Raw genomic sequence first — 12,675 nt, forward strand, 5'->3', positions numbered from 1 at the left:
AAATATTACTCCGCCTACATCTTATTGCCCGAGTCTGTGTGGTTTCCATGGCAACACGAAACATTTCACTGAAACCCGCATCAAAAGCCGCTGTCAACTTTGTTAGCCTGCATAATGGACCGTTTTATTGTCAATTTTGATTTATTTGGTGACCTAAGTTTGGATGAATGGCTGAACGAGGAAGACAAGACAGAACAGAAAAAGGAGAGATATGCGAGAGTGACGAGTGAAGAGCTGGATCAGCTGGAGACGTCAGGAAATGAAGCCAGTATGGCTTCATTTGGTGTTGATCGGTGTTTTTCAAGACTACCTGAAAAACACCGGACAAACAGCTGATTTCTCAACTGTAAGGAAAGAAGAGCTAAACAAGATCCTCTGTAAATTTTATGGAGCTTTAATTTCTATAATAAAGAGAATGAAATGCCTCAGCAGAGTCAGCAGCACAGACAGCACCTGCTGAGGCATATTCAGCACCACGGACAGTACCCGCTGAGACAGATTCAGCACCATGGACAGCGCCCGCTGAGACAGTTTCAGCACCACGGACAGTACCTGATGAGGCATATTCAGCACCACGGACAGTACCTGTAAGATTTTCCATGGAGATGTGCAGGCTAACTTTGTTCTTGTTATTAATGCGTTAATATTATCAGTTATTAATTATCCTATTAATCATTATTAATTTGTTTAGTCTTCATGAGTTTCCTAGGCCACTGATTTAATTAATTTGTCAATTTGTTTGCATCTGTGAATGAACATTTAATAAATCAACACATCTGTGAAAACTGTCGTCTTTATTTCAGAGGTAAATTGATAACAGCCTGAAAAGGTTATTAGCAAAAGAAAAACCCTGAAAGGTGAGGTTGAAACTATATAACTCTGTTCAGCCTTAATGTGACTGCTTACTGGTGTTACTTTTGTTGCTTAGCCAACGTTAAATTGGAGTGACACACCCCCAGTGTAAATAGACCATCTGCTGGTGAGTTTATGAAAAGATAGATGTTTGTTCTGGCACCGACACTGGAAACCAGTAGCCTTTATTTAAATATAACTGTTAATATAAGTTCGTTGTAGATAAAAATCAGCTGTGTTGGTGAGTCGTTGTCACGGCACCTGTTAGATTAAAAATGACTGAGAAATCGGCAGAAGTATAACTATCATGAAAAAATTATTTTTTCCAGCGGATATTCTAGTTACAACATGATTGAGCGAGCAAAGCAGTTTTGTGTTGCTATGTGTGGTATTTATTCAATTTTGGGGAATCACGATGTCTAGAAAACATGATAAGCTCAAGTTGGCTGGCTGACAAGGACTAGTTAACGTCAGATCTCATGTATTTCCACTGAAACGGAGAGAATACTAGCAAAAAACTTTTATATTTTGAGAGCGAAATGCCCACAGTATGGATACATTTTGATTATACATTTTATTTTGTTGGTAATAGTTGTAATTGCATTATTACAAATAATAAAAACAGTGATCACGCCAACATGGCCTGTATCATATATGACATCTCAACAGTCACATCACGCCAATGAATAGATTCACCTGTATCTCTCAACAGCACAGGATTTGCAGCATTTGAAAAATAAAGAACAATAATGACCAATACAATCAACAAAATATCCATTTCTAAACTTGCACACAACCAGTTATTTCTATCCTGTGTATTCCACCGTTTGAATGAAACGGCCAAATTGATCAACCGAGAGAGAGAGAGAGAGAGAGAGAGAGAGAGAGAGAGAGAGAGAGAGAGCCAAGCTCCCAGTCAGTGCACTCTGTAGCAAAGTAGATAAATGTAGCCTACCTTCTGCCTGGAAGCTAGCAGGTCACGTCGGGGTGTGAAGAAGCTTTGTTCTCCCACCTCCAGCTTCACTGTCTTTTCAGCCATGCAGTCATTTTATAGACGTTTATAACGTTAGACATAGTGTAGCTTTGTGGTGTCTGTAGCTACTAGCTAGCTAGCAGACAGAAAACTAAAGGAAGTCCAGACCATCACCGTAATCTCGCGTTATAGCCAACCGACTTCAAATGTTTCTTCCTGCCTCTTTAGGGCTCACTCACAGCGAAGCGGCTGGCATTGTTCTCGCTAAAATAATTTAAAAATTGTTTGACCTCCATATTTGTAATTAATTCACTCCGACCAAGTTTTTTAAGAGCCTAACATTAAGTCTCTCTCCCTCACTCGCTCCCCTCCCTTGTGCGGGACGTGAACATGAACGGTGCGTTCCTTGGTTGGGATTGGTCAGGTTTTAGGCCAGAGGAGTTCGATTGGTTAAAGTAATATCAGGCCAATAAGATGCAGAATAGCCCAGGAGTCATCACAGAGATTTAATGTGATGGAGATTTAACTTAAAGAGAGAGAGAGAGAGAGAGAGAGAGAGAGAGAGAGGATTTAACTTAAAGAGACAGTAACATTTTTTGACGAAAAAAAAGAAAAAGCATTTCGTCGCTTTTCGTTCAGGGCGGGCCCAGCTGATGATCCCCCTAAAGCTCGCCCTTGAACACGGGTCTGCCGATACTAAGTCCTACGTGCATGTGTGTTATTTGTGGGTGTATCGCTTTGAGTTGTATGTGTGTCAGTGTGTGTGTGTGTGTGTGTGTGTGTGTGTGTGTGTGTGTGTGTGTGTGTGTGTGTGATGCTCAGCCAGCTGGTGTCCAATCCACCTGTGTTATCGATCCAGGCAGACAGAACCTGCTGTCTGGCCCGTGCCTTGTCATCTTGCCAAGCACAGTGTACAGCATGTGTGTGTGTGTCACATCACAATGCAAACATTTGCACAAAAATAGGTTGTATAAATGAAATTTGACTGAGTGAAAGACAGTGTGGGTGAGATAGGCCCATGTTTGGAGATTATGAAAAGGCTTTACGAAGGTACATTTCCTCCCGCAAAAGCAATGTCAACAGAAACATGATGTCCGCTCGAGGAGGTGTGCAACATTTGCTTACTTGATGACCGTGTTTTTTTTTTGTTTTTTTGGGGGGGATTTTTTTTTGCATGTGTGCATCTGTGTGCATGTGTGTGCGTGTGTTTGCTTTGTGTGTGTGTGTGTGTGTGTGTGTGTGTGTGTGTGTGTGTGACCTGAAGAACATTCTGTCTGGTGTGCCTGTCTTTGTCCTTTGCTTGTGTCTTGTGACTGTTGCATCAGGGGTTTTCTATTGACTTTTATCATGACAGGAAGCCTTTAATGTGTTTATCTCACAGGGGTTGAAAAATGGTTTTGAGGTGGATGAAGTGATGAACGTAACAGGTAGTAAATGTTACAACATCCTGTTGTCAGGGCTGGAACATAAGGCTAACATTATCTAAATGGAATCCTTACATATTTACAGCTCGGATATTTTAAAGTAATAAGTATTAATAATGACAATAATAATATTTTATTTATTTATTTATTTAAAGTGTTTTTTCAGTAGTTCATGGTTCTTCATCAAACCACACAGCAGGTTGGGAATGTAAAACACAACAGAGCCAATTTGCAACACAGAAATGCGCTGAAATCGAATTTGGATTGCTGAAATCTCGTTTTGGTTTAAGACATTTGGGAGTAACCCCAGACACGGCTGTAACCTTGAATTTGCTTGTGCTTTGTTAAACAGCAAAGAGTGTGTGCTGCAGCTGTGGTAGACGAGGATAACTGGAACATTCTGCCACCTGTACATTCAGCAGAAGGCCAGAGCGGTGAGAAACTTGTGCACCAAAAATTTCTTGAACTAAGTTGTAATGAGGAAATTCTTTCATGCATTGAACATCAAGTTTTTATTAAACTGAACTTTTAATTTACACTGTACAAAAAGACAAGGCCTTTTATTCTTGTGTTGCCTGTTGAAGAGAAAAAAAGTCATTAGATTGTGAAATACTTGCACACATTAGAAGTATCAGCTGTTAAGTCATTTCAACTTACATCCCTCTCCAGTTTCTGAATTTCCAACTCCAGCTTACGCATCTTGAGTTTTTTGTAGGCCACCTCCTCTTTGCTCTCTTCGATTTTTTGAAGAAGAAACCTTTTGTACACATCTTGTACATTATCCACTTCCTACAGAAAATACCGGAATTAGTTTATGATTCTACTTTCTTTAATTAGTGATTGAGGAAAGTGTACTCACATGTTTTCCTGCAGTTTTAGAAGTTGGCAAATGTCCATGAGATGTGGCGAGCTCAGGCTCTTGCTGCAGCTGTATTTTGAGTTTACAATAAGTTACGTTGAGAACAAATAAATGAGCGCGTTTACATGCACACCATATTCCTGTATTTTTTGGAATATCCGCAATATTCCAGTTGCGCACGAGTCATGTAAACACGTACCGAACCCGATTACGGTCGTATTCCGTTAGGAGAAATTTCCGAATAAGACCCCTCGCATATGCCTGTTCCAACCAGAATATTGTGCCATGTAAACACCTTAATCGGAAAATGCCCCGTTCCAGAATATTCAGTTATGTCTGCACATGCTTGATTCACAATGAATCCTGGGGCGTCTTTGTTGCTATGGTTACTGCAAGCGGGGAGAACGACATGGCGAACAGCATGGCGAAAAGCAGCAAGAGCCAGCATTTTTGGAGTGAGGAGGAGACTGCAGTCTGCCTTCAGCTAATGAAAGACTTAAATATCATCGAGTATATCGATGGGAGAAAACAGAAATAGTGACAGAAGAAGAAGAAGAAGAAGTAGAATAAGAAGAAGAAGAAGAAGAAGAAGAAGAAGAAGAAGAAGAAGACTTCTTCTTCTGTATTTCCGGCAGACCAGATGCCTATATGTGTACTGCTGCCCCCCGTGGCTGAGTGTCGCATTACGTAAGAGAGTGGTATACGAAACACGAGAATATGCCAAGTAATGTGTAAACGGAATATTCCAGTTGCCATATAAACACCTTATTCAGAAAATTACCTTAACCGGAATATTGACCCGAATCAGAATATGGTGTGCATGTAAACATAGTCAGTGACAGCCTATGTCATGTCTAATCCTTTAGGTTCTTACCTCAGTTCTCTCTGAGCAAAGTGAAATGATTTCCTCAGCACCTGGAGGTTCAGTAACATCTTCATCCTAAAAGTCATAAATGCCCCAATTAAAAATTAATTGACTGAAAAATGCTGGAGGATTAACACATGATTAATTTGAGGGTTTTAATGTGTTATTAAAAAATCAACACTAAATGTTTAATTTTGATCCACTGTATCGCTCTGTATCACACATGATACAGAGCGATACAGCGAACAAGACAACCTGTGGCCTGCTCTCTCTCTCTCTCTCTCTCTCTCTCTCTCTCTCTCTCTCTCTCTCTCTCTCTCTCTATTTCTCTTTCCCTCTCTCATACTCAGTGGCCACCTGCACAATCTAATCCAATCCAATCCAATCCAACTGTTCTGCCAAAAAGTTTTTTTTTCTAATGCCAGTAATGTTTAGGTTTTCCCTGTGAAATGGCATGGCATGCATATGGTGTTGCATCCTCCATATAAGATGTATTGTGCCTTTACAATGACCCTGAGGCTTAAACCACTATAGCGTGTGACCAAAAACAATCAAGACATACAGTGGTCTGTAACTCACATCAGAGTTTGCCTCCTGGGTTGCTGGAGGAGAATCAATGAGGATCACAGAGCCACCTGTAAGTAAAATCATAGCCCTTAATCCTAGCTGCCTTTTACAAGGCAGTGTATAAAATATGCAACATTACACAGGGCACCTACCTCTAATATCTGAGCTGCAGTCAAGCAGTGCCACTGATTTGTTCCTCTTAATATCTTCCACCACCGGTTGCCCTCTGGAGTCCAGCATCAGTTCTTCAGATGGCGTCATGTCCATGGGTGTGTAGTCTCCTCCAGATTTGACAGCAAGGGCTCTCTTCTTAACTGCTTAAATATTATTATTTATGGTTAATATAGTCACCCTTGCACATTTAATTCCATGTTATGCAAGATGCATATATTTACCATTTTGCAGAATGTTCTTATGCTTTATTTTTACTTGCTGCCACGTCCTTCTGGTGCCACTGGAACTGTACCTAAAGGCAAGTGTGTTGTCAGAAATACAATGGCTACTTACTAAAGTGTAAAGTCTAAATTCTTGGCTTCCAACAAAAATGTACCCCAGAATACTGCAGTTTGGAGATACACTTACCTATTTAGTCTATCTGCTATTTTTGCCCATGCCGCCTCTCTGGCCTTGTTAATGGCAGCAGTGTTGCCCTTCTTGGTTATAATGTCTTTGTATTCATCATATAGCTCAACTAATATCTGTTGTTCTGTCTGTGTGAACACAGCAGCTCTCTCTTTCCTCTCTGCCATGATTTAGAAATCTACTGTGCTGTGCCGCTGTTAAGCTCTGTGCGTGTTTACGTAATGATTGTGCAAGCCTGGATTAAATTAGCTTAGCCTTTCTGGCTGAGCAGCGATTCCCTGTAGTAAAACCAGAATAGCTCTGTTCAAAAGGTCGTGCTAACTCAAGCCAGGTTTTGGTAAGGAAGCATGGATTTTTTTTCAGCTGCACTCTGTAAAATACCTGCCAGGCCTGTTTAACTGGTAATTATAATAACTGATTGTCATTTTAGCTCATTCTGACGTTGTTCTCCACCACTGCCCAGAGGCCATCACCAGCTGTGGCACTGTGAAGGAGAGGAGTCTAAAAGAGAAATACATTATTAGCTGCTTTTTCTTTGGCTGCTCTAAAAACAATACTAGCTGTGACTAAAACAATAAAAGCAATCACAAAACAGGATATAAATTATTGGCCTGAGAGAGAGCAATAATCAGTGCCTCTTCCTAAAAAAGACAGCCAAAATTAAATAGCTTTTTGCTTACCTCTTATTGTAATAATAACTGTTACAAATTTTCACTCCTATCTCACTGTACTTCTATTTTTCTCGATGTCTCTTGCAGCAAGCTTAACACATTGTATGGAAAACATTGCATGAAATATATATATTTAAAATCAATAAAAATCTAATAAAAAACAGGCAGTGAATTCTTACCAAAACAGCAAGATCACATTGTCCTTGAGGCCAGTGTGATATAGGCTTTTTGCTCTGAATGTTGTCTGTAAAGCAGTTCTGCCTCCCATGCTATTTTCCCCAAAAGAGGAGAGATTATGAGCAATCAGTAGCAACAGAGCACATATGGGTAAGAAGCAGGTTGTAATCATAGACAGGGCCATCCCTCCCTAAACACAGGATGCGCGCTGTGTGTAGGGCCTCATGTTGTGCTGGGGGCCTCGTGCAAATGTGGCGCATATATGTTCGCCGCAGTGTCCCTGGTGTGAGCTGTAATCTTTGACCATTAACATCTGACCAATCACAGCTCAGAACCGGGCATCAGTGCAGGTGAAGAGATGGTGACGAAAAGACAATTTGAACCCAGTGCAAGCAAGAGGGAAAAAAACAAAAGAGAAGTTCGAGCTTCACTTGAAGGTGGGTATGTTGTTTAAGTAAAAATGTAAAACTTTGGCCATGCTATACACTTCAGCTGCAATTCACCACATGAGAGAAGTCCAGTCACTGTATTTAGGCTACTGGAGATTGAGTTATTTCAGACATAACCATCCATTAAATGTCCTGTTAAATGTCCAAACCCTAACACCTTTAGCTGCACTCTACATTCTTCATTTTGTGGGTACTGGATGCGAGTGCAAAAACACATCTTTCGCGTACAGTTCATTAATTTTGACCCAGCAGTGTCTGAGATATTGAGCATGATGCTTTGAGCCCTGATGGCCAGGTGGTGGTGCTTTGGTGGGTTAGTTGGGATTATATTCAAAGTTTCAGTCCCCCTGTCAGAATCCAGCTTTCCTCCAAGTTTAATCCAAAACAGACCAGCAGAGGCTCAGAAGTAATCCTTGATAGAAGGTCAGACTAAAGTGCCCAGTCCATTCCCTGATCTTCTATCCTGGGGGACAGCTAGAGAGAAAATAGCACCAGGCAAGTTAGCCAATATGTTTATTAAAAAAAAAAAAAAAAGAAAAGCAAAAAAGCATGCAACAGTTTATTAGGAATACAGCACAACCACAATCTCCTGTATCTGAACCTCTTGACAATTAAGCTATTTCAGACAGCTGACATTTCAGATAATTGAAACATGCATTAAAAACCAAACCTTTTGGGAGAAAAATCTGTTTAATTAAATACATTATTAATGTGCTGCCAAATACTTGTGGTACTAGCAGCTTGAAAACCACATAACAACTATATAGTCTGGCAGTAAAATTACTGCCGTCTGCAAACACCATGGGGCAATAACAGCATCAAAGAAATAACTTATTGTGGCTGTGGAGCACACACAAGCATGCATGCAGGAACAAACTGACCAATGAATAATACGCTCATTTACTGGAGAACAAATAGCCTTCAAACCAGCACAAATATTAGGCTCTACATACCTGCCAGTAAAGCAGCAGTTGTTTGTGAGCGTTTGTGAGAATATGAAATCACTTCTACTGGCAGCTCACACACGCACACGCACACACACACACACACACACACACACACACACAGAGGAACAAACCAACCAATGAATAATGGACTCATTTACAGGAGAACGATTCTGTAACAATGGAATTAGATCAGTAGGCTATTGGTGAATTGTGTTTGGATGATAAAAATTAAAAATAAAAAAGGGAATGGCTGTTTGGTTGACTGGACATTCTGTGTGACTGGGGGCTATATAAGTGAGGTCCTACTGCAGTTGTTAGCATTAAATTCAAGTTTATTTTTATAGACTCAAAACATTAAAAACTGAGGCAAAAATGTACAGAAATCCAGTTTCTTGGAAATCACCTGACACCCACACTTGTCCTAAACCAAACAATCCCATCTGGGCTCTTCACCCTCAGCCTTTATACCCTTTACACCCTCAGCCTTAGGGTCACTGAGGCACTCAAACCTCCTGACCACAGTAAGGTGGCAATCCCTCATGAGGATGTTTTTGTGTTTTTTTGTATTTTTTTTGTATTTTTGTATTTTTTTTTTAAATTTTTATAATACCCTTAGGAGGATGTTTTTGTTTAGTGTTTTTTTTTTTTTTATTATTATTATTATTATTATTATTATTATTATTATTATTATTATTATTATTATTTATTAAAAAAAAAAAAAGAAATAAAGAAATAAAACAAAGGCTATTAGCCTAGACAAAACAAACAACTTACCAGTTACTTAGGTCTACTGGATGAGACCATTAGGCATGTCAAAAACATGTCCAAAACAAAAGCCCAGGCATCCTGGGGCCTATTTCACGAAACCTGTATTAGGCTTTAAGCCTGGATTAATGGGTTTCATGAAAGGTGGATTATTTTGCGAGATTAACCTGGCCAGTAAGCCTGGCTATAATTAGCCCGAACTCGGTTTCGTGAAAGTAATCCCACTTTAGTTACCATGGAAACTTAGCCTAAGCCTTAGCCTGCTCCGGAAATTACTATTAGTCAGTGACTCCAATCAGGAAACTAACACCTGTTAGTACATGGAGTAATTTCAAATTATGCTACATTCAAATAAAATGAAAATAAATGCATTAAGATATAATCAGTTTAATTATATTACTCTAATAGTGTGTGACCATGAATCATAATTGTGCCACAGTGGCTCATGTGGTATAATCATTGACTAAATAATAATAGTATCAATAATATATATATTTTTGGATGACTTACGCATTAAGTTTGTCGGCAACACTTTGCCACGCGTTCTCCCTTTCTTTAATTATAACGCTTGTATTGCCTTTACGGTTAATAACCTCCTTTACTTCCTCATATGCTTGTATTAGGCGCTGAGTCTCGTCCAGACTGAATGACGCAGCCCTCTGCTTCACTTCCATGATTGGTGACGTTCAAGGAATCTACGATCGACCGGCATGGTCTTTTGAAGGGAGACGTGAACGCGCACCAGCCTGACTTTCATAATCCGGACTCGCTAAAGTCGCTCCTTCTCAGCCCGACTTGGCTTTAGTGGAACGGAATAAGCCAGGCTGTGCGGGGAAGGCTTTAGCAAACCTAGATTTGTCTTACATCCTGGCTTATTTAACTACATGTTATGAAACTGCTCACCAGTGACTAGATCGCTGCACAGTGCTATAGTTAGAGCTAAGCCCTCAGTGAATGAGGCAATCACATATCAATACAAAACAGGAAAGCATGCTCTCAGAGCTTTCAAGTCAGTCGAATAAGGGTGGGTGGGGATGGGGATTTGTTGGTATATGGGTCTGGGTTGCCAGGTATTACAGAAATGTCCAGGTTTCATAACCACACAGACGCATACACACTGACAGGAAAATTGCTTGAGCAGTGGAGCATGATGTAAAGTTGTTGGGGTCTCCTGGTAATGAGGACCATCTGGGCTATATTCCCTAAGAACATTGACCTGTGTCTCGCCAATCAGATACCAGCCTGCTGCTAGCATATTGACCTCTCGTTTCATGTGGAGGATGGATGGCTGTTGGTGAGACTTGTGGAAATACCCAGAGCGAGCACAAATTGCCGAGAATTCTTTTGTGTCTTCTTGGAGCTGAAATGACGGGAAGATAAATGAGAACGTTATACACATGAAGAAATGACAGATGTGACTTTTTATACGAGCTCATCCGGAGCCCATTGATGTGAGAAATGGGGGCCAATTCTCCTGAGATTTGGTGTTATGTAACAGTTACGGTACAGTGTGACTCAAAGGGCCTTGGCATTTGGTAGAAAGACGGACATAATTTAAACCTTGCTCAATCCTTTCTCATAGAGTTCACCCTCTCAAACCTCGTCCCACGTGTATTATTGATAGATGACTTAAAATACTGTTGAGAGACTTGGCTAATGCCTTTGGTCAGCACATCACACACGAATACCTTGAAGTATTGATTCCATATTACTTAGAATGGTCAATAGGCATATACATACATCTTGGTAGGAAAATACAGCGGTTCATTCCATAAGACGTTAAACTGCAGAAGAAGCACAGCCAAGCAGAGGTACATCAATTTGGAGACTGGTAATTGTGTCTGCGTCGTTGAAAGTGCCACAGAGAGGTAAGCAATGAAACTATCAACAATAAATCATGATGGTGTGAAAAACAAGTTAAATAACGAGAATCATCCTCATTACGAATGTGATGGGGCAGGACAATGTGTGCATATGACTTTGTACCATTCTTTCAGTAACACCAAAGACATAAAAATTGACTTGCATAAGGGTGGCATGAGTTCTGTTGTTGCTGAAGGTGCACTATGCAAAATTTCCTACACAAGTGAGGACCCTTTAGACGTAACAGACAAAAATATGGGATAAGCCAACAAGTTCTTAAGGTTAGGATAGTTAAGTTAAGGTTAGGATAAGGTTGAGGTTAAAGTTAGGCAATGTTTGTGGTCATGGCAACAATAATAAACACGCAGAAATCAACACCAGACTCGCTTGATACAGGAATCGAATTTGAGTCACCTGGTTGAGAGTCCTGTGCATGGATGAACTGTCCACCACCCAAACCACCTCCAAATATGGATTTTGTCACTTGTCACCTCACTTCCTGACCTGACACACAGCATTGTTGTTATTTACACCAGTCGTAGATGTCGATTAAGTTTAAAATGTAACAACAGGTCATAATATGCTGGATGTACAAACAACCGAAGGGGTAGTTTCATTGGTGGAGGACAGTCTCAAATAAGCATATAATCTACTGGTTATTCGATGATGAGAACTGTGTAGATTCAACCATCAGATAATACGTTTCTATTCATTTTTTTCACTTGAGTTTAAAGTCTCACCTCTGTTGACCCTGGGAAATTTTGTTCAATGCATCTTTAAACTGGACACTCTCGCTGTGCTGTGGTCATTTCTCATTCTCTGCATTCCTGCATTCTTGTGTGTTCTCATGTTCAAGTCTTAAATCCATTTGTTGCTTGTATGTATATTATTTGATTACATATTCTTTTGCAAAATATTTGCTGTTTCTGTTTTAATTGTGTTTTTCCTCGCTGTAGTGTATTGTTGTTTACTGCTTGAATGACCTAATTTCCCTCTGGGAATCATTAAAACATCATCCTGTGTGGGGGCCAGAAGCATGTAATAGCTTGAGGTGAGTCACAGCATGCCAGTTGTGTTATACACTGAAGATGCAAAATATTAGGGACACTTAGTCTTCATGAAGTGCAGGACTGAGGTGAATCCAGGTGAAAGCGCTTATCCTTCACATAAATAAATAGGCCTAAATAAATAAATGGTAGCTAGACAAGATCACTATAGTGTTTTTGTTGTGGACTGCCCACTCACAGCCCTTTACTGTGTAGGCTATACCTGACATTCACCCCTTCACACACACTGATGGCAGAGGCTACAATGCAAAATGCCAAGGACACTTAGATACACTCCCTGGAGGAGCCAGGGATCATGTGTGGTTATGTTATATAGTATAATATAACATAACTACACAACTATAAAGTAACATACAAAAATAATGAATATGCAACTTTTTGATAACTTTTGATTAAAAAGTCAGAACCGTATACTGTAAATCCAAGCTCATGAAATTTTTCGTAAACTTTCGCTTGATATCATAGGTCCAATAACAACAGACAACAAAGTTTTATCACAATATCCCAAAATGACCATATATAGAAGTGGTGTAAAAAAACAAACCATTCAGTATGATGCAAAATCAAACCATAAAACAAGACAAACTGTTCACCGTTCACCACACACCCTGCAA

The 12,675-nt window shown here is 40.0% G+C and overlaps 1 protein-coding gene across 3 annotated transcripts; it reads right to left on the bottom strand.

Annotated features, from left to right (window-relative positions):
* Positions 1–3,746: 3,746 nt before the first annotated feature.
* Positions 3,747–6,303, bottom strand: LOC115368750 (uncharacterized). 3 transcript variants are annotated; one of them, XM_030065086.1, is made up of 8 exons: positions 6,123–6,303; positions 5,936–6,006; positions 5,693–5,854; positions 5,553–5,608; positions 4,983–5,048; positions 4,109–4,177; positions 3,907–4,038; positions 3,747–3,824 (listed from the first exon to the last, which is right to left on the bottom strand). In XM_030065086.1, the coding sequence occupies exons 1-8, from the start codon at positions 6,287–6,289 to the stop codon at positions 3,810–3,812; spliced, it is 738 nt and encodes a 245-aa protein (XP_029920946.1). In that variant the 5' UTR covers positions 6,290–6,303; the 3' UTR covers positions 3,747–3,809. The 3 variants fall into 3 exon arrangements, with proteins under 3 accessions (XP_029920946.1, XP_029920938.1, XP_029920954.1); XM_030065078.1 differs by having other exon boundaries at positions 5,693–5,857; XM_030065094.1 differs by lacking the exon at positions 4,109–4,177 and having other exon boundaries at positions 5,693–5,857.
* Positions 6,304–12,675: the final 6,372 nt, after the last annotated feature.

The sequence above is a fragment of the Myripristis murdjan genome, chromosome 1 (genome assembly GCF_902150065.1).
Source record: "Myripristis murdjan chromosome 1, fMyrMur1.1, whole genome shotgun sequence".
Lineage (NCBI taxonomy): Eukaryota > Metazoa > Chordata > Actinopteri > Holocentriformes > Holocentridae > Myripristis > Myripristis murdjan.

Bases quoted from the DNA above. Each gene is read 5' to 3' on its own strand.
- LOC115368750 (XM_030065078.1), bottom strand. From the start codon at position 6,289: ATGGCAGAGAGGAAAGAGAGAGCTGCTGTGTTCACACAGACAGAACAA. The intron at 5,049-5,552 runs GTGAGTTACAGA...TATGACTTTTAG, and splicing joins CCCAGGAGGCAAACTCTGAT to GATGAAGATGTTACTGAACC. The intron at 4,178-4,982 runs GTAAGAACCTAA...CTCAAAATACAG, and splicing joins TTTGCTCAGAGAGAACTGAG to CTGCAGCAAGAGCCTGAGCT.